The following is a 25,756-nucleotide window of genomic DNA, read 5'->3' as shown; positions in this document are numbered from 1 at the left end:
TGTTCTTATTTCCACATAGTAAATTGTATATCACAACTAATTGCAACATTTTAAAACTTTTTATTAGTCGGTTAACTTTTTATACTTGGTTGAATACACCTACCCCTTGAAACGGTTGGGCGTTTTCTATGGATTTACACTATATCCAAACAACGGCTGTTCGTAAAACATGCATGCTCCCCATATGGGCTGTCAGTTGTACTGGCAGCCATTGTGTGAATAAATTTTTTGTCATTGACCTTGACCTCTGACCTAGTGAATTGAAAATCAATAGGTGTCATCTGCCAATTGTAATCAATGTACCTATGAAGTTTTATGATTCTAGGCGTAAGCATTCTTGAGTTATCATCCTGAAACCATTTTACTGTTTAGAGTCACTGTGACCTTGACCTTTGACCTAGTGATCTGAAAATCAATAGGGGTCATTTGCCAGTCATGATCAATGTACCTATGAAGTTTTATGATTCCAGTCATAAGCATTCTTGAGTTATCATCCGGAAACCATTTTACTATTTCGAGTCACTGTGACCTTGATCTTTGACCTAGTGACCTGAAAATCATTAGGGGTCATCTGCCAGTTGTGATCAATGTACCTATGAAGTTTTATGATTCTAGGCGTAAGCATTCTTGAGTTATCATCCGGAAACCATTTTACTGTTTAGAGTCACTGTGACCTTGACCTTTGACCTAGTGACCTGAAAATCTATAGGGGTCATCTACTAGTCATAATTAATGTACCTTAGAAGCTTCATGATCCTAGGCCTAAGCATTCTTGAGTTATCATCAAGAAACCATTTTACAATTTCGAGTCACTGTGACCTTGACCTTTGGTCTAGTGACCTGAAAATCAATAGGTTTCATCTGCCAGTCATGATCAATCTATGTATGAAGTTTCATGATCCTAGGCCTAAGCGTTCTTGAGTTATCATCCGAAAACCATCTGGTGGACGGACCGACAGACGGACCGACCGGCATGAGCAAAACAATAATTCGAAGGAAGAGGGGGACTCGGTTGGGCGTTTTCTATGGATTTACCCTTGAAAAATCACCTTCTAACTAAGATATTAAGGTAGTGGGAGCCTAATGGGTACTGTTCCATAAACACTCTTTGTTATTATTTCCACATAGTAAATTGTATATCACAACTTATTGCAAAATTTTACAACTTTTTACCAGTCGGTTAACTTTTTATACTTGGTTGAATACACCTACCCCTTGAAACGGTTGGGCGTTTTCTATGGATTTACACTATATCCAAACAACGGCTGTTTGTAAAACATGCATGCTCCCCATATGGGGTGTCAGTTGTACTGGCAGCCATTGTTTGAATAAGTTTTTTGTCACTGACCTTGACCTTTGACCTAGTGACTTGAAAATCAATAGGTGTCATCTGCCAGTCGTGATAAATGTACCTTTGAAGTTTCATGATCCTAGGCATTATTATTCTTGAGTTATTATCAGGAAACCATTTTACTGTTTGGAGTCACTGTGACCTTGACCTTTGACCTAGTGACCTGAATATCATAAGGGGTCATCTGCCAGTGATGTTCAATGTTCCGATAAAGTTTCATGATCCTAGGCGTAAGCATTCTTGAGTTATCATCCTGAAACCATTTTACTGTTTAGAGTCACTGTGACCTTGACCTTTGACCTAGTGATCTGAAAATCAATAGGGGTCATTTGCCAGTCATGATCAAAGTACCTATGAAGTTTTATGATTCCAGGCGTAAGCATTCTTGAGTTATCATCCAGAAACCATTTTACTATTTCGAGTCACTGTGACCTTGATCTTTGACCTAGTAACCTGAAAATCATTAGGGGTCATCTTCCAGTCATGATCAATGTTCCTATAAAGTTTCATGATCCTAGGCGTAAGCATTCTTGAGTTATCATCCTGAAACCATTTTTCTGTTCAGAGTAACTGTGACCTTGACCTTTGACCTAGTGATCTGAAAATCAATAGGGGTCATTTGCCAGTCATGAACAATGTACCTATGAAGTTTTATGATTCCAGGCGTAAGCATTCTTGAGTTATCATCCAGAAACCATTTTACTATTTCGAGTCACTGTGACCTTAAACTTTGACCTAGTGACCTGAAAATCATTAGGGGTCATCTTCCAGTCATGATCAATGTTCCTATAAAGTTTCATGATCCTAGGCGTAAGCATTCTTGAGTTATCATCCTGAAACCATTTTTCTGTTTAGAGTCACTGTGACCTTGACCTTTGACCTAGTGACCTGAAAATCTATAGGTGTCATCTGCCAGTCATGATCAATGTACCTATGAAGTTTTAGGATTCTAGGCGTAAGCATTCTTGAGTTATCATCCGGAAACCATTTTACTGTTTAGAGTCACTGTGACCTTGACCTTTAACCTAGTGACCTGAAAATCGATAGGGGTCATCTGCTAGTCATGATCAATGTACCTGTGAAGTTTCATTATCCTAGGCTTAAGCATTCTTGATTTATCATCCGGAAACCATTTTACTATTTTGAGTCACTGTAACCTTGACCTTTGACCTAGTGACCTGAAAATCAATAGGGGTTATCTGCCAGTCATGATCAATTTATGTGTGAAGTTACATTATCCTAGGCCTAAGCGTTCTTGAGTTATCATACGGAAACCATCTGGTGGACGGGCCGACGGACGGACCGACCGACGGACCGACCGACCGACATGAGCAAAACAATATACCTCCTCTTCTTCGAAGGGGAGCATAAATATATAGTTTTTTGTAATGGGATATATATATTTTGACAATAAACTTAATAAACGTACTCGACTGGATTTTGTTAGTAGATACAGAATTAAAAATGTGTCATTGAAAGAGAATTGTGCCTTTGTTGTCCAATAATATATGCACTTATCTGGATAAAATGGCAAAAACGACACCAAATGGCTCAGTGACAAGAAACTTTAATTACGTTTTATGTCACTTGTAGTGTGATGAAATGCATATATTGTACATATTTATTTAACACAACATATTTTCTACACACTGAAGGAATTTCAGGAAGTTTTACCGTTCCTATCTCAATAAATTTTACTTTGAGTATGCCTACCCCAATTCATTTTCACGCTATGAATTTAAGTAAAAATTTGTTTATCACTTCTTTTTGGGGGTTTTCTAGTTGCTTATTAAAAGCTACAGTTATAAACCATGACATGTGAAGAAATTAAGCTAACTTTGATTTAATATTGATATAATAATACATTAACAAGAACACCGAATAACGGTTGCCATGCTCGGCTGCGAAAGCTTGTCGGAATTTTTTTTAGAGGTCACAGTGACCTTGACCTTTGACCTAGTGACCCAAAAAGGGTGTGGCGTGTAGAACTTATCAAGGTGCATCTACATATGAAGTTTCATAGTTGTAGGTGGAAATACTGTAATGTTAGAGGCAAAGTAAAAGTTTTAAAGTAGAGGTCACAGTGACCTTCATCTTTGATCTAGTGAGCAAAAAATGGGTGTGGTGTGTAGAACTCATCAAGGTGCATGTACATATGAAGTTTCAAAGTTGTAGGTGGAAGCACTATGATGTTAGAGGCAAAGTTAAAGTTTTATATTTGAGGTCACAGTGACCTTGACCTTTGACCTAGTGACCCAAAAATGGGAGTGGCGTGTAAAACTCATCAAGGTGCATGTACCTATGAAGTTTCAAAGTTGTAGGTGGAAGCACTATGATGTTAGAGGCAAAGTTAAAGTTTTATATTAGAGGTCACAACGACCTTTACCTTTGATCTAGTGACCCAAAAATGGGTGTGGCGTTTAGAACTCATCAAGGTGCATGTACATATGAAGTTTCAAAGTTCTAGGTGGAGGCGCTTTAATTTGAGAGCAAATGTAAAGGTTTAAGCACGGCAGCGGACGACGAAGAGGCTATGACAATACCTCGGAGTTTTCTCCGAAAACAGCTGAGCTAATATTACAATCTTAAGGTTACCTAAAGTCAAAAGGCAACATATGAATACAGGCGCAGTTCACCACAAAATGACAAAGTTGTCCCAATATTACGTAGCATAAAGATGTAAAAGTTATCATGTTTCTTTATACATGTAGCACAATAATATACAACTTATATTTTAATAAAAACAGCCAGATTAATGACAACTAGATGTACATAATTTAGTATCAGTATAAAGCCATTGCGTGATTTTGACTGGCCGCGTGTCATTAGAAAGCCATATTATCTCGTTCCGTCACTTTTCGTCACTGAAAAACTGACCGATTTTAGGGACCACTCTAGATAAAATATTTTTTTGCGTTTGTGACTTTTGGTAGTCCCTCATTGTTTTTAGCAATGAAAGTATCCCTAAAGTCATCCTCTCCGGAACTAGAAAATATGGCTTTCAAATGACACAAGGCCAGTCCATATCCCGCAATGTTTTCAGCTGTTGGTCGCTTTTGAGTTCCTCTAGGCAACAGCACGTCTAACAATCTAATGTTCTTTGCCTTTAAGGCTTTTCATGACTTAAACAAACTGAATTATGGATTGCAGTAACAGTAAAGATGTGGGCCATATTGTCAGTAATTTTACATGTTTTAAGCGAAGATCCCAGTGCTTCAACATCATCAGGAGCACTGTGGGATTTGCAGGTTGCCTGAAGAACACGTTCACTAGATCTTCCTGCTTGTGTGACTGTCCAGGATACGATTTTTGAAAGCCGGCAAAGAGACAACAAAACTGCTTACACAATTACAAAACGTTTCAAAACAGTGTGTGTTCAGCAATGCACTAACCAAAACTGGAAAATCAAACCTGCGCCCATTATGAGCAACAAATATGGCTCTGGGAAACTTTGCAAGCCACATCATACAATCATGTAGAGAAGTTTTAATTGATACACTATCAACACTTCCACCATTTACACGCATTATGTCATGATCATCAACACAGATGCCAATCACTTTCTGAGCTTCGGAAGATATTGGCACTGTTGTCTTCACATATGTCGAGAACTTAAAACCCGTCTTCAAATGCACAGCAGCAATCTGAGTAATATCAGGTCTCGAACTGAAATACAAAATTAAATTCACACACTGCTTATTTCATGAATTTTATAATTCCCCTTTAAGTTTCATTCTGACGCCTTATATGATTGTTGGTTATGAGAAAAATCAATTTTCAGCACAACAAGCACATTACATATTGAAAAGTCGTTGAACTCAAATTATCGCTTATGAAAAGAATTCACCATTTATATGAATAGCTCAGAATTTTAATATACCTATGCTCCTTCATAAGATTTATTACTTAAAGTAATGAATTTATTTTAAAAAATTGTAATATTTGGAATGGCTTTAAATATTTATAATAACAATCACAAATATTTTTAATAATGTGCCTGCCCTTGGGTTCTAACCAAAAATCTTAAAAAAAATGTAATTTTACCAAACTATGAACACAGTGCCTTTAATAAAACAAATATTATTAATATGTTTCATGTTCATCTGGAATAGGAAATAAGAAGACAGTTGCTGAGAAAAATACTAAAATTTGGCACCAGAATAGTCAATAACATTGTATTAAAAGTTAGTTTTTACACTTACTCCATTTCTTTCTCATAAGCATCAATGGCAGCCTTGTTAGACGACGCAGTTCAGCTTTTCTTGATGGCCTCCCCAGCACGAGCCTCCATCTTCTTAAGATTTCTATTTGCAATAAGCGTTATGTTTAGAATGGTAAGGAAGTTATTTACCTTCACCGGCCTGCCCAAACTGACTTTCATTGCTGAAAAGAGAATTGAAAATGATAAGAACATGAAAACGAAAAAAGGCCGTAGTTACTTAATAATGACGTCACAATGTATTTTCATACAATCCCACACAAATGTAAAACTAAATTTGAAAACTGAATATGATGGACACCGGAATGTTTCCTTATATATTACACGGTAAACAAATATTCACTGGGAATGACACTTGGAATTTTTAGGGGTCTGAAAATGTGTAAGAAGTTCAATAATCAATGGAAATTGTACAATGATTAAGCATTGATAGAAATGGCAGGTTGAAAAATGAAGACATGCATACCTGTTACAAGCTTGGTATTTACGTCAAAGCATGGCATTCCCCTGATCTTAAGATGGTGCTATTTTCCATAAGCAACACGGTTGACTTTTCTACAGTCAGGGTTTTCACAAACAACGTACAAATAACCACTGAGGCCATTTGCAGTTCGCCAACAATGTTATATATTGTCAAAGGAATGGGATACAGATTACAAAACTGACCATACTGTTATTTGTTAAGCAAAACCTCCAGCTCAACAAGTCAATCAATCTTCTTCCCTCTCCCCACCCACTTCTGCTTACTGTTTTCACGCCATTTAGCAAATGCGAATAGCTTTTACGTGAGTCATTTACACACAAATCGCCATCGCAGAGCTCGGTAAATGAATAATTGTTATCGAACACAACGTTGTCGATCGGTGTTTGCTTCTTTTTCGATTTTACAAATCGCTCGCTTTTTTTTCGCACTTTCATTTTGCTAAGAAAATGTCAACAACCGTGACGTTATTAACACAAATATTTTATTAAACGAATTAATTTAACTTATATTTGTATTGTATAGTTATTAAATCTTAAAGAGATAAGCAAATTTAACTCTTAAATAAAAAAAAAGAGATGTGTTTGTCAGAAACACAATGCCCCCTAATGCGCCGCTTTTGCTTTTTTTTTACCTTTGACCTTGAAGGATGACCTTGACCTTGACCTTTCACCACTCAAAATGTGCAGCTCAATGAGATACACATGCATGCCAAATATGAAGATGCTATGTTCAATATTTCAAAAGTTATTGCAAAACTTTACTGTAATATTAAAGTTTTGTTTTTGTTTTTTTACCTTTAACCTTGATGGATGACCTTGACCTTTCACCACTCAAAATATGCAGCTCCATGAGATACACGTGCATGCCAAATATGAAGTTGCTATGTTAAATATTTCAAAAGTTATTGCAAAACTTTACTGTAATATTAAAGTTTTGGGACAGAAGGACAGACAGACAGGCCAAAAACAATATACCCCCGATCTATCGATCCGGGGGCATAAAAAATACAAATTCATTTCGTGTATTTAGTATAATTTCCGGACTTTACCGTAGATATCGCTTATAGCCGAAACGCTTTCCGATATCGACCGACTATTCCCGATCTAACTAGGCACCTACTGCCTTAATAAGTGACTGTAGTGTAACGGTTATTAATAAAGCAATAAACCGTGTAATCGCTGTCGTTTTGTAAAATTGAAGAAAATACGCGTTAACCAAAACTCGAACAGCAAAAGTCTGCGTTATTATGAGGAAAACCACAAAATAAATATATTTTGATTATGTTTTGTTTTTATACAAAACCAGAAAGTTTCGCGTATTTGCCCAGTCCCAGTGATCTTTCCCCTGTGATCAGTTGTGGATCAGTTGTTAATTAAAACAATTAGCTTTGCATAATTGGCAACAAATGTTGTAATAAAAGTAATAGGCACAAATGCAGTACTTATTTACACTAATTTACACAAAATCACCACTATGCAAGATATTCTTAAAACAAAAATATATACATTGATCCGTAAAATAACTTCTCCTCCCATAAGCAAAAAAATGCATTACATACTTGTCGCCGCACTTCAGTGCGACGCCAATAAACGAACTCAATTTCATATGCAATCTGAAAATACTTAATGAAAATACTCAACAGACTCAGTTATGAAAGGGGGCTGCAAGATCTTGGTTTAAAAACTATTTATTTAGTTCATTGAAAGTACATATAAGCAATAATATACAAACATACATATTATTTTCGAACAATATACTAGGCAGGTAGAAATTGCAGTATTGCTTAACATAAAGGCTGTAAAATACAATTAGACATAATTGATAAGGAAGCTCGAGGCTTATACTATGTCTCTCTTCTGTCAGTTAGAAGCGCTGCTGTAATTGTGTAAACAACCAAACGTATAACAACTATATAAAGACATGTCAACATTACGAATAATATAGTACAGTGATAGGCAAGTGTGTACCGTTTAGAAACGGAAAAATAATATAAGTTAATACAAATAGTATAACAGAGTAATGAAGATAGCATAAGAGCTAATACGTTGAGAAGGAAAGGGAAATAAATGAAAGAGTAGAGTTTCAGAATAAGAGAAGTTGCGGTAAGAAAAGAAGCAGTTGCGGAAGGGGGCATTGTTAGCAGAATATAGTTCGTTCCTGAGATATAGTTGGGTTAGAATCTATGACTATCTCGGATGAAAGACTGAATATGTTTGAATATTAATGAGTTTACTTCATATGATTCGTCTTAAACCCCGAAAAGAAGTAGTTGCAAGGTTATGGGTTGGAAACTGGACAGATTGTTCAAAAGGATAACTCTTTTTTCTGTATAAATGGGGCAATTGAAGAAAAAGTGATATGTATCTTCAATCGCACCACATTGACAATATGGACTTTGTACAATGTTTTTCGCGTGCAAATGTTCATTTAGACTGCTACAATGCATTCGTAAACGCGTATTTAGGACATTAGACGTCCGCTCACCATCGTAGTAATGCTGGGGTATTCTTCTTTTATCTTTACTAAGATTTGCTTTGAAAGCAGAGAGAGAAGGAGCCGTTCTTACCGCTTCTGGTAGATTGTTCCATAAGTTTTTAGTTGATGGTAGGAAGGATCGTGTAAAAAGTTGTGATTTGCATTGAATGCTGTGAATATTGTTAGAATTACGAAGAGGATAAGCCGATCTTACACACACGCTAGAGGGGATACGTGTGCAAAAATATGGGGGTGATAGTGAATTATACACTTTATAGAAGTGGGTAAGTTTGTGTGTTGTTCTCCTTTTTTAATGGTTCGAGAGCAGTTTCATTATATAGGTTTTGCAAAGATGCTAAACGTGTTCCCCCGCTGATTATCCTTGCTGCTTCTTGTTGAATATTTTCAAGTTCTATTTCATCTTGTGTATTAATGTTATCCCAGACTATATCAGCGTATTTAAGAAATGGTCTAATAAATGTTGTGTATATCGATAGAAGAGACTTTCTATAGAGCGTAAACTTAAACGTTCGCATTTGATTGATTCTGTGCCATGCTTTCTTCTTGATTGATTCAATATGGTCATGCCAGGAACATGTTTCAGAAAAAGTCAAGCCTAGATGCTTGTGAGACGAAACCTCAGTGATTCGGCAGTCGTTGAGAAAAAGAGGGGGATGGATTGTGCGTTTGATTTTTCTAGATATAACTAAGGATTCGGTTTTGGATGGATTGAAGGTAACGAACCACTTATCATCAGCCCAGGAATGCACTTTTGCAAGATCAGAGTTAAGATGATTAGCCGCATCATAAGGGTTGTCGACGATGATGTAAAGCGTAGTGTCGTCTGCAAATAGGCGAATTGGACAGTGTATATCTTCTACAATGTCATTTATATATATAAGAAAGAGGAGGGGCCCTAATATAGACCCTTGAGGGACACCAGCATTTATGGGTAATGGGTCAGATTGGCAGCCAGAGATTACAACACACTGGGTCCTCTCATGTAGGTAGTCTTTTAACCAATATAGAAGATTGCCAGAGATACCACTTTGTCGGAGCTTGTGAATAAGTCCTTCATGCCATACTCTGTCAAAGGCCTTAGAAATGTCGCAGAAAACGTCTCGAACCTATTTACCTTCGTCAACAGCTTTACAAAAGGAGTGAAAGTGTTCTAAATCATGACCTAGATTGTATAAACCAATGGGCAAAGAAATGGCTCATCGAGTTTAATCCCTCCAAAACGGAAGTAATGTTTTTCAGTCTCTTGAAAAGTCAAAACCGTCCAAATTTAGATTTCGACGAAACCCATTAATCCTTTGTAAAAGACCATAAACATCTTGGTATTACGCTAAGTGAAGACGGTTCCTGGCACAAACATATTGACAATATTACAAAATCAGCTTCCAAAATACTTGGATCCATGAGAATGCTAAAATACAAACTCAAGCGGGAAACACTCAATCAAATATACGTTTCATATCAAGACCTTTGTTAGAGTATGCTTCCATTGTTTGGGACAACTGCGCAAAATACGAACGTTTTAATAGTAAATTCATCATCAAATGGATAAACAATATTTTGCAGTCTTTTCCCGAGAGTTTTAGTATAGTCATCGTATAATTTCATCAGTGTGTCAGAAAATGTTTATAAATATGTATAGTCATAAACATGTATGTATACATTGTATAGTCTTTCAAATAGACTTGAATCTTTTTGACTTTAAAACATTTATAAATCTGTTCTTGCAGTGATTATATAAACGCAAAATACAAAGCAGCTGCGATGTAGTCGTATACGAATTTCGGATGCTCTTAGGCGTTTTCCCGCGACAGCAGCGGTTTTTGCACTTCTTGTTTGACGACATTGTTACATGTAGACCGAAGATCCTGGATGTTTTTGTTTACTTTCCACGTGCGAAATTGGCCTATTTTTATCGGCGATATCACTGCAAAAAAGTGATGTCATTTCCGCACCTTAAAACATCTCATGAAACTATATTGAAGGTCGACATATCGCATGTTTTATTATATGAAACCATGTCAAATTTCCTTGTAATGTAATGCATTGAGCAAAATAAAATGTGTTCTATTAAATGCGTTTGAAAAAATTTCGTATGCATGTTGGTTCTAACTCATTTTTAGACAATAACTAATGCATAATTGCGTTATCGGACAACACAAGTTCTCAATTGCTCGTATTTTTAACTTGAAAAACCTTATTGTTCACATTACCCATGAGAAAAAGGAAACATCTGAGTCCCGATTTCCTCTTGTGTTAGTTTAAATTTTAAAGTAACATTACTACTCAAAATCAACGAAAATTTCGTACAATATTTCGTAAAATAAACTTAACCAATTAAAAATCAGTGTTCCTTATGGCAATTGTCGAAATTTCAACACCAGATGTGGTCTGGTAAAATAGATGTTTGTAGATACAAAATGCTCGTTGTTTTTCCATTTTAATTTCCCGCAGCGATATTTATTCATACGACACATGACCACTAACATAGTGTTCGTGTGTCGTATGAATAGATAAATTCGCAGGAAATAAACATGGAATTTATTGTGGTCACAAATAAATAAAAACGAGCATTTTGTAAAAATAAAAATCTCCCTCACCGGTCATTCAGCGCATACGCGGCATTGTATTTGTCACCAAATAGGTAGGGGGCGCGTGCTAGAAAGTGGGTGGCGGTCGTGAGGCGGTGAATGATCATGGCGATAAACTGGATAAAAAGCACAAAGCTAAATATCACAAGTACCACCAGACCTGGAAAACAAACATGAAACATTGTTCAAATGTTCTTACATAAACATATGCTAGATTGTAGACAAACAATATAATTGTTCAAAAAATTGCAAAATAAATAAAACTGTGCAAATAAAACTGAGCAAATAAAACACGACAAAAGGTAACTGTTTATCATACATTCATTGCGAAATCAATTATATTTTCCGAAAATGTAATTTAAATTGTGATATTTTCCCTTTTCAGTGGTGTTAATGGAAGGTGTTCATTTTCGGATTATTGAAAAACAATAATATGCTAGTTATGGTACAACAACAGGTGTAGATCTAAACTATTGGTGGTAGATTTTTTGACATTTAGTATATCAAACTTTTTAACAGAAGAATTGGTAAAATAAAAATCCTTACTGAGATTACTCTGATATGCTTACCGACTGGATTACTATTTGCGACACTGAGTAGCTTCCCCTTAGTGGCAAGAGAGTAAATCAAGACCATCCAAATGGCATTGAACACGGCAAAAATGGCGATCCATTTATTGCGCAATTCTGCTAAGTCTTCTGTAACAACAGGTTTCAATTGTGGAAAAACCTATACCGTTGTTTGCAATTTATAACACGAATATAATAGACGTTAATCATTTGGTAACCGTTTACATGTTTATGCATTGCACATCGCAAAAATAAATTACCAATGTGGCGTTAACTTAAACACGTGTCTTTAGTAGATTTCTACCGATTTAAACCAAGGTCGCAAAATATGCCTATTGCTGTCCTATTCAAAGGATTCAGTCTTATTCAGATATGTAAATATTAACGTCGAATGTTTTTTTTTAAATTCTGATGATTGTGGCTTTTTCCAGTAGTTAAATTATTACTTTTTTCATTTTCGTGAATAGCCATCACCATTAGAAGGCGTGTTAGTTCACGCTTATCACAAAGATACTTCGATAACGGATGGCACTAAGATAACAGAGAAAACCCCAAGTCACGTGCGAGAGATAAGTTCCGCATTTTTTAATGTATGACCTAAATATTAGTTTTTGAGACAACGGATATGGTTGAGTACAGTTTTGCCAACAATTAGAACATTCCATCGTAATACAGCATGAATTGAATGATCAGCGCATATTTCAACACAATAAAAATACTAAGAAATATTAAAAGAAACTGTTTGCTTTCCCAGCATGTAGAGTGATTACTGTGCTTCAAATACTGAAATATTGATTGTATGTAATGTAACATGAGCGAAAATACAGCCTTATTTAATAGCTGGTGTGCATAATGTTGGAGACACTTAAAGGATAAAGGAGACGTCGGATAACGGAGACTTTCAACAAATCGGGCACTATGATGTATCAAAGTGTTAACTTTATTCTCTTCTTTAAATTAGTTGATTTACAGTATGACCATTATTGCCAAAGTTTTGAAATTTTGATTGAATTCAATAAAATATGAACCAAGATAGAGCATTTTTATATGTGGTATGCATGATGTTTTACACACTTCGATTCCCGATAAAGGGCACGTCTTGTAACCGAAACTTTCAACAAATTGGACACTCTGATGAGGTTTAGATTTGCGAGAGTACAACAGAGGTACCAAGGAAGCAGAAATCGATAGGACTTTATTTAAGCTTTTATTGTTACAAACGATATATTCGAGGAAACGAGCTTATGGTCCCTGGTCCCTGGCTTGTGAAGTCAGTAAGTTACCATTATATACTATTATTTTATACCACAGTTCCGCTTCAATTACTAAATAACATAATCGCCTTTCAAATCTTCATATTAAAAAAGGCTCGTAGGCAGTTCATGGGCGGGAGGCAAACATTTTCCAGCGATCCTGTTTATAACCACGTCTCTCTTTCCTAAGTAATAGTTTTATATCGGATTTCTTTTGAATAATCGCTTTTAAGAAATATTCGCATCGCGAGGCCAGCTTTAACAGACATGTCCTTTTATTTATTAGGTTTACGAGCTTACGATGTCTTTAGAAACTCGCATTTTAAATAATGTCCATTGAAAACAAATACAAATGTTAGTTATGCCCATTATAAGAATCACTTCTTTTCGAGATATTGCACTAGAATGACACAATGCTAACCTGTGAAGGTGATGCTTCGTAAGTTATTAGTCTGTTCCATTACGCTTAAGGAGTGAATACCAATTTTAATAGACAGTTTTGTTAAATTATCAACGTTTTACATATAGTATTAGCATACTTAGAATTTAAAGTGATTTGCATTTATAAGACAGAAAAGTAATGTTCAAGACTGATCCACCCTTTACAACTAACTTTTAAGATCCTCCTCTAGACCATATGCAGTGGACTGAGGCACAAGACGCAAGTTCAGTAATTTGTCCCAAAAATCGTGCTCTTCCTGGTTGCTTTCACGCATTTTTTCCAATTTAGACTTATCCAGCTCCTTTCGTACCTCAAAGATCTTCCGTTCATCTGAAATCGAAGAGGTATACCCCTTTGAGAATGCCTAGAAACATTACATACGGTCTGTTTTATGCTGTTCAACAGTGGGATACACATTGTTACTTTTTCATAGCCCTGAAAGTAAAATTGTAGCATTTTCTCGCACCAAAGAAGAATACATGTAAAAGATGCGTTTTTTACAAGTTACATATTCTTATTAGTATAAAATTCACTCATAGACATCCATCACCTTTTACAGTTAGTGACCCAATATCAGGCTTACTCGCCTGAGAGCAGCATGCTTACTCGCCTGAGAGCAGTTGCAAGAGACACGGCAATGACCTCAGGGAAGGTAATACATGCGATGTGATAAGCGTATTATGTTTGTGTTTTATTAGGCAAATAATCCGAAAGTAATGTTCATGTGTACACGGTGCCCTTTAACAGTACATCTTGCGAGAAGCTTGTCTTACCGGATGTTGGGTTCCGCAGTTTTGCAATAGCGTGCATCAACCGCTTGATGTGACCTGGAGGTACATACTATGACGTCATAATGGGGAGCAAATTTAGATGACATTGGACACGCAACAAGAGAATATTGGAATACAGAAACACTGCAAACAATCATCAGAATAGGCATTTTTGTAACCATCAGGTAGTTTTTTAATTAAAGCAAGTGTCAAATTTCATATAAAATTCACGTCTATCCATAGAAAGGAACATTAAACAAAAACATCTACATATATCTTAGAATAGAAAATGCAACGATTTGGGATCACAACCGGTTGAAAGACTTGCCGAATGCGTAACCCAGAAATTATCACAATAACACTCGCACGTGTGTGTAAACAAACATATAATTGCTGAATTGTTTACAATTTTTTTAGAGCATTAAAAATTCGATTTCCTGATGCGCGATGGATATGAAATAAAAGTATCAGCTAAATAATTGTTTGCTCTCAAAATAAGATACTCGTAGCACAAACTGAGGCAGCCGGAATATGCTATAAAATAGTGCGTACCTATTTTGGTTATTTTCAGCTCTAGTTCAATTTTGGATCGAGTGAAGGTTTTCAATACCTAAAACTAATAAAACGTCAGTGGTATATTACTGTGTTAAATACAAATGTCCGATCATTATGGACGGCATTGATGGAGAATAAAGTTATTTGTATTCCATATTGTTCAAGAGAGCAAACAATAGCTTTCTAACAACGTATTTTTGGTTTTCGTGTTGTCATTCTTTTGTGATATTTTTTTTTGTTTGAACACATTTATTTCGGAATACATATACACGAATTCCATACACAGTAACATGTGGATTGACCTGAAAGCTAGACTAGGCTTAGTGTAAGTCGTTCCACCAGCATGAATAAATTATGCATTAGGCGAGAAGGACACAATTGTTCTAGATGTTAATGTAGAGTTATTGTGGTGAAAAGTACTTGCAGATTGACAGGGTAGGGAAGAGTTAGAGAAATGGAAGAACGAGCTGCGAGCAAGAGTTATAAGGAGCTGGGAGTGAGGGTTATGAGGGAATTTGTAACGAAGGGATCTTATCAGAGCGTTAAGATTCATCAATAAAGGTATGCATTCCTGCAAAAATAGTGCAGTTATCTGCCAAAATAAGAAGAGGATTTCCAAAACGCAATACATTGGTTGAGGGAATGCAGAAGTGCGATACAGATTTTAAGAGGCGCACTCGAATGGTTGAGAACAATTGGCAGTGAAAAAAAAGTTGCTAGCTGTTTCCTCTTTGCAACAAGAGTAACGAGGTGATTGTATTGTGTTTTTACTAAATAGGTCATGTAAGAGCACACTAAAATTTGTTCGCAGTCGCGTATGGTTTATCTAGGATTTACGTTTGACATAATAGGACTATTTTGGAATTTTGACCGCATATGATTGGAGAGCTTCTTAAATGAGAAAATGGATTTTGCGTTCGAGATTTCGGTTGGAAGCCTGATATAAGCACGAGTTGTGGATGGGATAAAAGAGTTGTAGTAAAGCGCAGTTCTAGCTCTAGGAATATAAAGTAATTGATTATTCCTTAAATTAAAGCGGTCGTTGGTATTTGTGGATGAACATAGATCAGAATGATCAATTTGTGTTAGGTTGTTAGTGATTTTGTCAAAAAGAGTGAGTTCATGTTTAGCTCTACAATTACTTAGAGGTTCCAATTTGACTTCTTCCAAATGCTTTTGAATAGAGATTTCGTTGCACATGTTACTATTCGTGCAGCCTCATGATAATGTTTTGCTACTTCGCTAATGGCGACGTTGTCCATATATGCAAGGGGATGTTGAGTTGTTTTTGTCTTGCGACTTAAAAGTGTTTAATCCGTTTACTTATGGTACAAGCAGACAAGCCATGTTTTAGCCCATGTGTTGATTCTTTCGAGATCGGAGTTAAGTATAGCTGCAGCGTGGACTGGAATGTCAACTACAACAAAAAGGCTAGTGTCGTCAGCAAATAACCTGATGTTTGCTTTAATTTCTTGGACAATATCGTTAATGAACAAATGAAGAGGCCCAAAAATTTAGCCCTGGGTTACTCCAGCGTTGATATGAAACCAATTGGATTCTGCGGTTGGAAAAACAACGTTTTGTTTTCTATTTGTAAGGTAGAATATGAACCAGGATAAGAGGCTGCATCTTATGCCTATATTAGTAAGTTTACACAACAATACCGTATGCTATGCACGGTCAAATGCATTACTTCTGTCGCAGAATATAGCTCTGATCTCTTTCAAGAGTGATAGTCTTGCTAAAGAAGTTATAAAGTATCGTAAGCTGGTTCATTGTTGAGTCATCAGGGACAAATCCAGATCAGATTGTTAGGTTGTGATGATCTAATGAGTGTGTAGGAAATGAAATTCGATAGTTTGCGGTAAGATGAGTCTTCTGATTTAAGTATTGGGGTGACAAAAGCTTCTTTCTATGGATCTGGGAGTGTTTCGATACCAGCCCTCAAAAGTTGACACTCACGGAAAAAATGTTGGTCGGACACAAGTATGTCCAATAAAGCTACAATTTCCGATCGTTTCAAACATCAGAAACACAAAAATTACATGACTGTTCGTATATAATAATACTATGGTCTTCCCTCCTATGGTATTGAATATATCACTTAAAGGAACACAGAGTTCCGTTGAAAGTTCTCTTATGATGCGGTCATTTACTAAATCTGGACCAGAAGCTTTGTTTAAGCTCCGTAGCAATGTTTCGACCTCGGTTGGAGTAACAACGAGAGAACTCTGGGTTTCGTTTTGTTTATATGTGCACTGACTAAGATAAGGTTCTTGTGATTCGTCAAGGAGCGTTTGTTCTGTGAAGTTATCTGTTATTAAGGACAACAGCCTTTAGTGTATTGTATTCCTTCAACAATTAAACCTTGGCGGATAAGTAAGGATATAAACGATGTCGCGTTGGGTCGAAAAAAAAAGCTTTTTAAAACATAACCACCATAATCTAGAATTTTGCATTGATTCAAGCTTTTCAACCAACGTGTCTTGATGATTTAGTTTTTTTTGCGTCTGATTATGTCCACAACTTTGTTTCGCATAACTCTGAATTTACAACAGTCGCGTTCAAGGGCTGTGTGTTTGTTTTTACTAAAAATCGTCGACGGCAACATATGAGATTTTGTATGTTATTATCCAGGGTAAATCGAATGGTCCAAACGGTATAAGTCTGTTTTGAATATAGTATTTCGCCGGCTATAACAATTTTAGTGATTCCCGTGTGAACAGCAAAATGTATAGAGTTTTGTAAAGCAGAGTGACTAACGTCAGTCCGATCTTTTCTTTCAGGGGTGAACATTGGTGAAAAACAGATACGAGGGACGTTTCGATAAGCCATGTTTCTGTGAACGATACAATTTTGAAATTCTTAAATTCGGTATATAACATTTAGGCGACAGCACACCCGAATGAAGAAATCGTGCGTTAAAGTAACACGCATGTTAGATCGATATCGGTGAATGATTTTGATCTTTGAAGGGGTATACGTTGTCAATGGTCTGGCGACCGTGATGGTTTGCAGATGATGTAGGATAGAATACATCTTAACAGGAAAGAGATCCATAATGCATAAGAAAGACTTGCTACTCTTCATGTAATTCCTGGTCTGAAAAAACATTGGAGCTAGGCACAAGAAACAGTAATTTAACCATAGGCCGTTTTGATAAGAATTCAAATTAATACCAGTCTCCATGAGGTGCTCAAAGAAGTAAAGTGTAGGGGATAGGAACAGAAGACAGGAAAAAAGATGAGCGAATCGATTAAAGTAAGAGGGTTTATATAATACGAATGGGATTGTGTTAAACGTTTGTGGTTAAGTATTAAAATACAAAACAGATGCCGGAAGACCAAGTCAGTAAATTTTGATTGAGTCACCGGTGAGGCGAATGGAATATAAGGACCAGTTTACAAACGGAAGTACACTTAACCTTGTTTAATATGTTGGTCCTGTTGATATTAAACCCGTACCATGGCAGATTTAGTACGAAAGCGATAAACTAGAACAACCGTCGGGTTTTATTGGTGTGCTAATGTATGAGCGCATGTGTGCGTATGCATGTGCGTGCGTGCGTGGGTGAATGAGTATGGAAGTGTGGGTCCGTGTATGTGTGTGGGAGGTGTTAATGTGCGCGTGTAAGAGCGTGAACCAAGGCGACCGTTTGAGACGAGGATATGGTTTGACCTGTCAGAGGAGGCTCCGTTTTAAATAAAAGATGGGATTTGTTTCTTTTTTGCCCAATATATTCCCTATATTCAATATGAATGCGATAGTCTTTATTTGTTGATTCTTTTATCTAGCTAACAGGAGTGTTTCCATTGTAACTTTTGCCTAATTTGGATCCCAAGTCACAAACCACAAGTGATTCTAATGACCTACGTATACATCCCGGGAGGAAATGAGCTATTTTTAACCACCCATGACTTGCATCGCGTGACAAACAATACAAACTTGACTATTTAAATTATTGCTGTAGGGGTAGATAACTAATGTACCTCCATGTCCTTGGAAGAGGTGATCTGCTCTTGTTTGAAGTTATCCTTGTACATTAATAGACCAATTGTATTTAACCAACTGTTAACGTCTTTCTGGAACCAAAAAAAAGACAACACGCATACGTGCAGTTTGAAGATGTTTTCATACATTGGTAAAAAAGAAAGTTTAAGAATTCACGGATATCGTATCGACCAACTTATAAAAACGGATTGAAATCGCTCAAATAATATCGATTATAAACCGAACAATTTCTATTCATCCGATAACAAGTGATGCTCCTGAAATAAATCGAAAACACTACAATCGAGCCAAGTCAAGTAAGGTAAACATTCCCTTCGAATATAAACATTATGTTATGCATTTCTTAAAACCAAAATAGTTTTCATTGAGATAAGGCTATTTTAGCGCTTAAAAACCATTCACAAACTACCAACCAAATTACATAAACATCGTTTTGATCCAATAGTGCAATAGTTTAATTTAAAAAACTGAATTTTCAAGGCAGGTCGGTGGATATATCAGATACGTTGTCTACAGGATTAAATAACGAAGCGTACTTCAAATATTTCAAAGATGGCAATATTATAGTGGATTTAATTTCCACCTTGCAACCAGCGGTTCCAAATCATGGTGCGATAATCAGACGAAAAGTCCTTGAGATGTTCTCGCCAGAATATTTAATCGTAGGTATTAGTTCCAATACGTACTTGTTGGTTGTAACTAGATAAACTATATTTATTCTTAAGAAGCATGTTTTAAATTGGCCTTTCTACGGCGGTGACCCAATGTTTATTTATTTTGTGTGTGTGTATGTTGCATATCTGTGTCTGGAAGTTATGTGATATTTTTGTTATATTTTAAATGTGCCCTTGACCTAATATACCTACCGGAACTGTCACCACCACTTCGAAATCTGGTAGTTTCTTGATCTTCTCCATCAAGAAGTGTTTTTGTCCCGTACCTGTGGATAAGAACTTTGGGAATTCATGTTTACTTAGTTTAAGTATTCAATTTAAGTATTTAATTAACGCTTTAGACACTTTGATTTACGATTATTTCTTTTCATATGTCCTTTAACTATTCTGCATCATCAACATTAAAAGTTTATGGAAAAATTAACGATTATCTAAGTATTTTCAGACATTATTAATACCAAACACTCAATCTTTTCCTCCGTTTTGTTCATAACTATATATTGTACCAGTTACTCACTGTTGCTAGTTCCCTCAGAAAAAACAGCAACATAAAAGTACCAATCTTTGGTCATTAGTTATTTTCAGAATGATTTCAACTGCTTAATAAAGTTAATTAACTATCAATCAAACAAAAATTTATTCGGGCAATTGTACATCGTTGAAAACCTGCATCAACATGAATACTAATAAGACATTTCACACTGTTTTATACTTCACATATTGAGACAAAATATGTAATTGCTTAAATTAATCATTCTAATTTCTTTTATACCTAATGATAAAATATGACATTCCTGCAGTAAAATAACAGAAGTAAAAATAAACAAATTGTTATTTTCACCGGTGAAAATAACACATTTTCGGAACTTTTTTTTATTTTTAGATTATCATATAAAGATTTTTATGATAACGACATAATTAAAATCGTTATTCCATCAAATCCAACACATTTTCTTTTTATTGTATGCTTTTTTCACTGTTTATTTACATTGAAAATGACGTCATTTTGTGAATTGAAATGTATTGATGCACAACACGGGAGAAAGGGTAACTTTTCAGCGAAAGTGAAACAGCTGTTAATTATTTTCTTGAAAAAGGGGCATAAAATAAACAGAAAATGTGTTCATGTCAGTGTAAGATCGTTTTTTATTTTACTCGTGATCATAAAAAAATAATATTTTTACTCGTGTCTGCACCACTCGTGAAAATATATTTTCTATGATCACTCGTGCAATAACAAACGATGTTACACTGACATGAAAAAATTATCCTCTATATCTCTTCTCAATGAAAATAAATTGTACATTTTTGATAAATTTTATCAATTGATAACTTTAAAAAGATTGTTCCCATTATATTTGATCATTCTAACTTTAATTATCCATTTCAAAATGGACAAATGTAAAAACTAATTCGACAACCTGAAAATGGATGTTTGCTTATATATTGTTTCAATCTGGAATTATTTAAACTTGTATTTCTTAAGTAAACTTATGTGAAAAACCACATGTCAATAACTTGGTACATTTTTTTTCAGACTGTTATGGCATGCACTATTACACAATATCTGGGCCTTAAACACGTATATCCTTAGTATGGCACTGACTCGTCCCAAGTCTACAATCGCTGTGAAAGAATCCTTGACATCCAGAATCTGTCTTCCTGACAGTTTGACGCAGTGTCTTAAAAAAGGGGGACACTTACTAAAGCAATAAATGGACTGATTCAAACGTTTTATGTTTGTTTAAATGTCGTTTAATGAACTTATTTACAACTCTTTACTATTTGGAATGGTATAAAATAAGTATACTAGCAAACAAAAATTGATAACAGTAGTTTCCCTCCCGCGGGAATCGAAACCGTCAAATTATTGTTCTTCTACGCAACTAGTCGGAAACCATTCGGGGTAACGGCAATTTTCGAAATACGGCAATATTATAAGAAGTTCATTAAAGGTATAAAACCTTAAATTGATTGATTGAATTAAGGAGAAAATTAAAATAGATATCACTTAAATATATGCGTCACTGCGCATGAACATATTCTATGTACAAATGACATGTTACACAAACTCCAAAGGACACTGAACAATTGAATGTTTTTGCGTGTATGGGTTGTCTTTTCTTAAAGTGATATTATGGGCATCTAACAGTTTGTAGGTGTCTATCGCAACCGTTGTTTATCTTTGGTGTTTTCACTTCATATACACTTATATTTGTTAATGCAGCATCAACATACTTAACCAATATACCGGAAAGAGAAAAATAATGCATTTGAATATCAACCGTACTTTCGTTTGACAACTGATCATGCATGTACGATTTGAACCTTAGTTAAGTTTTAGTGCAGATTCTTTCATACGACACAATTTTGTTTTACGGATCATTTCGGCTTACAGGACTGGGTGGGTCACGTAAGAATATCGCATATAAAGTATATTTTTTATAAACAACTGGTAGCAAGATGAGTTGCAGATAATTGTTCAAAGACCACATTTTAACTAACTCTTTTTACCTGTTAATTCTTTTCAGCTCAATTCAACAGTGCAAAATGCCCATAATATCACTTTAATACGGAAACACAGTCGTCAATACGGCGACTATATACACATTTTCATGTCAACTTTTGTGGCACTTTGACGTTCATAACAACATGTATTTGGAGAAAGAAGTAACAGGAATTCGTACTTTTGATACCGATATCTTTTAGTTCTGTCTCTGTCATTTTGCTGATGAAGGTAGTGTTTTCAAATCCGTTGTCTTTGAACTTTTTAACCACGCTGTCCTGCAATTATCATGTAAAAACTTTTTTTAAATGCTCTGTATACTCCTTCCCAGAAGCAGCTCAATAGCATTAACCTCATCGTTGGAAGTACAATTCTTAGCAGCAGTAAACGAATTATCGTCAGCGTCATCTTCTCCGTTGACGTAATCACTATTCTTAATGGAAGACTATTCTTTATACCCTTATCAACATATCAATGATCAATAATTATCATCAGCACTACTAGCAGAATAATGCCATGCGCATAATAAACAACAACATTATAACATTAAAATTGCAATACACAAACATGAACTTGTCAATTTTTATACAAATACTAATAAAACCTTCGAATACTCCAAAGCCATTTGCCTGAACTGTAGGCTTAATCTTCTAAATATACAATATCATATATTGGTCATATATTGGTACCGTGATCAGGAAAACATGGCAGAAGAACCAAACAATGCAATCTTTGATATGCGAAACCGAAAGAATATTTTTATTGTGAACATCACGTGTATAATTATGTGAAACAACTTACATATGCTTTAAAATCACGTCCAAGCCATTGTTCAACTGGTACGCCTTTCCAATCGAAAAACTGTTCGTCATCCTCTTCCGTATTAGAGAATCCAACATGTTCATCATCGACCGCGTCTTAAAAATGTTTAATTTACAAACTTAGCTATACTTAAGAGTTTTTTCCAGAAGCAATTTACATGGGTCAAATTTATTCAGTTAATTTACTGTTCTGCGAAATATCTTTACAAAATCCCGAAATTTAGTTTAACTTACCGAATGCTTCGTTTACGTACGACATGCGTCGAATTGAACTACTGAAATTGAATGTATTGTAGTTAGTGTACTTAAATAAACGAAAATGCCCTTTATTGTATCAATAAAATGTTATAAACCATTATGAACATTTAAATGTAGAATCGTGTGCATATTGTATACTTTTAAGGAATCTTTAACGCCAACAATAAGAAACTTTATACACTTAACCAATTATAACCAAGTGAATTATTTTGTATGAAAGTACCATCTTATAAAAACTTATAAAAATAAGTTCCAAGCATTTGCTCATAAATGTTTGAAGGAAGGCATCACGTTAAAGACTATTTCCAGTACCTGGCAGTTTTAGTGTTGGCGGTGGATACCAGCGACTCGCTCACGGAGTCACGGCCTATCGACCTACGAGTTCCCGCTTCCGTTTGGCTCTCTATCAATTTCGTCTCCATTTTGGTGAAACAGCAGCTACGAACAAATTAAACTGAACAAGTTTATGCGAGTGGAATGTTTGTAGTTTTATTATAAAAAACATATAACAATAACAGTTAAATTAAAACTACAAACGATAACAAATACCTTATTGTAGACAAAAATATACGGTAATGCAAAATGTAAACGCAAACCTTATCCGAATTTAGATCCCATTTACACGCGATAAACTCACCAGAAATAACTTTCCTTCATAAAATGTCTTGTCAAAACTATCATTTCAAAACCAAATTACAGTGTGTGACCACAATAATGCTATCTCTGAGTAAAACATCACATAAAACTTTATTCTGAAAACTGTTGAATTATTCAACAATGGTGCGCGAACTCGCAAGAATAGAAACAGTTCTTCTAAAAACTATCCAACTACCAAACCAGAGCTAGTGAAGTCTCAATAGCTTGACAAACTGCAATCAGCTGAATGCACTCACAAGAACACCTTCTTGAACACTGCAATCAGTCGATCCTGCGAGTTCTTGGGCACAACGCGCACAGAGGACTCTTTCACCTCACGCGTTCCTAGAAAAATGAAAACTTGTCGAATGGTATAATATATAGCACGAATAAAATTCAAACATCTCCAAAACAAATAGCGACAACACGAATAAAAATAGAGACACAACAAATTATAATAGCGAAAACACAAATAAAATAGTAATAATAATCTAACATATACATGTATATCGAACACCTATGGAAGGGAAATATGTTAACATCGGATAAATGTAAACATCTAATTCGAGCATAAATTCACCTACATTAATTATTATCAAATGGTGTGTATTTGGTACAAGAATAGCTCTTTACTAGTCTAATATTTACCTGGAAGTGGATCTATGGTTCTCACCAAACATTGGTGATGTTACATATGGTATGCAATTAGTAAAAGATCTGGAAGGATTTTCGTTGTTTATTCTCTATAATTACGAATTCCCACGATAACAATCGTTATTTTATATGGGAGTTCCATATGAACTTGTCAAAGGAGATAACAAACTACGACTTTCAATCATAATATTAGAACAATATTATTTTAATCGACTGTCTTCATAAGTTGTGTAATGGCGGCTTGTATTGTGTACATGCTTAGCCCGGAGCTGTCGAACGACTTCGCGGACGTTTAATCTAGTACTGATTAATTGTCAGTGCTGTTATATTAACTGTTTATCAATAAAAACTGTTTACCATAATGCAACTTCTGCGCAAAGCTTTATGTGTGTGATTCAGAGCTTAGCATACCACTTATCCAAGTGGCAAATTTACCGCAAAGGGTACTTTGGATAAAACAAATTTTATTACCGTACCCAAAGATTGGTCGGTGATGTTGCAGATGCTGTATATCATGAGAATCAGATAGCCGGCGGGAATGCAGAAGAAAGAACCAGAAACCGTGCAGGAGGCAATAGAAACTCGCTCGGATGCATCATGCCCGTCAACAAGAATATTCCCACCACGATGGCCAGGTACAGCGTGGTGGTTGAAATAGGGAATGATGGGTCGATAACTGAAATATGTGTGTGTGTTTAGTAAGAGTTAACACTTATATATAAGATGCATACTATTTAGTTTAAGTTTAAACCTATTTATTTTAGCTAGATTGCATCGAAAGCCTAAGGCTTATATAAATGCTCTCGAGTCCGTTTCCTGGGCCTAGAACCAGTATTTGGTGTCTTTCGGGGAGTTCTTAAGAACGCTCCCACGGTGGGGGTCGAACCCGTGACCTCCCGGTCGTTAGGCGGACACCATATCCATTACACACCGGCGACCTTACTATTTGAATATACATATTATGTCCAAAGCACGATGGAACGATTGTTATTATCCCTGTTTGTGACAATAACTTTCGCTCTCTAGTATTGAAAGCTTACCATACTTGAATTTCAAGATACCGACCTGGCCGTCTGTCCAAAGCACACGTACGTCCTTAAGAGGGCAATATATTTAAATGACCTATCGAGTGAGGTTAACGCTACATTAATCTACAATTCTCACATGGTGCATCATCTGTCTTTGACATCTCTTTAGCAACCTCTACAGCGGTTCCCCCACCATGACCGCCGCCATAACGATCGTGTATAGAACCGATAAAAATTTCGCCGCCTACGCAGAAAAAAGAAGTTTATTAGGAACACTGTATAAGCGCATGCGATCTGTATACGATATTATCGTAGATAAAATACACACTGTTAAAACGATAATTAAAATATGTAAACTGTTTTCGCAAAAACAATATTTAACATTACTTATTATCAATATAAGATAAAACCAAAGCTCATTAGTTACATCACTTCTAAACA

General features: G+C 35.6%; 1 protein-coding gene across 1 annotated transcript; it reads right to left on the bottom strand.

The window, feature by feature from the left end:
• Positions 1 to 7,725: 7,725 nt before the first annotated feature.
• On the bottom strand, positions 7,726 to 25,523 carry LOC127869860 (uncharacterized). The gene is made up of 15 exons (XM_052412518.1): positions 25,495 to 25,523; positions 24,764 to 24,963; positions 23,891 to 23,978; positions 23,310 to 23,435; positions 22,974 to 23,014; positions 22,720 to 22,835; positions 22,100 to 22,196; positions 19,605 to 19,678; positions 18,717 to 18,809; positions 14,725 to 14,782; positions 14,176 to 14,229; positions 13,574 to 13,732; positions 11,708 to 11,836; positions 11,148 to 11,298; positions 7,726 to 10,474 (listed from the first exon to the last, which is right to left on the bottom strand). The coding sequence occupies exons 1-15, from the start codon at positions 25,521 to 25,523 to the stop codon at positions 10,396 to 10,398; spliced, it is 1,494 nt and encodes a 497-aa protein (XP_052268478.1). The 3' UTR covers positions 7,726 to 10,395.
• Between the last annotated feature and the right edge of the window lie 233 nt (positions 25,524 to 25,756).

This window comes from Dreissena polymorpha, chromosome 2 (assembly GCF_020536995.1).
Source record: "Dreissena polymorpha isolate Duluth1 chromosome 2, UMN_Dpol_1.0, whole genome shotgun sequence".
In the NCBI taxonomy this organism is placed as follows: Eukaryota; Metazoa; Mollusca; class Bivalvia; order Myida; family Dreissenidae; genus Dreissena; species Dreissena polymorpha.
Note: the sequence above shows the minus strand (reverse complement) of the source record. Positions and strands in the feature narration are given on the sequence as shown.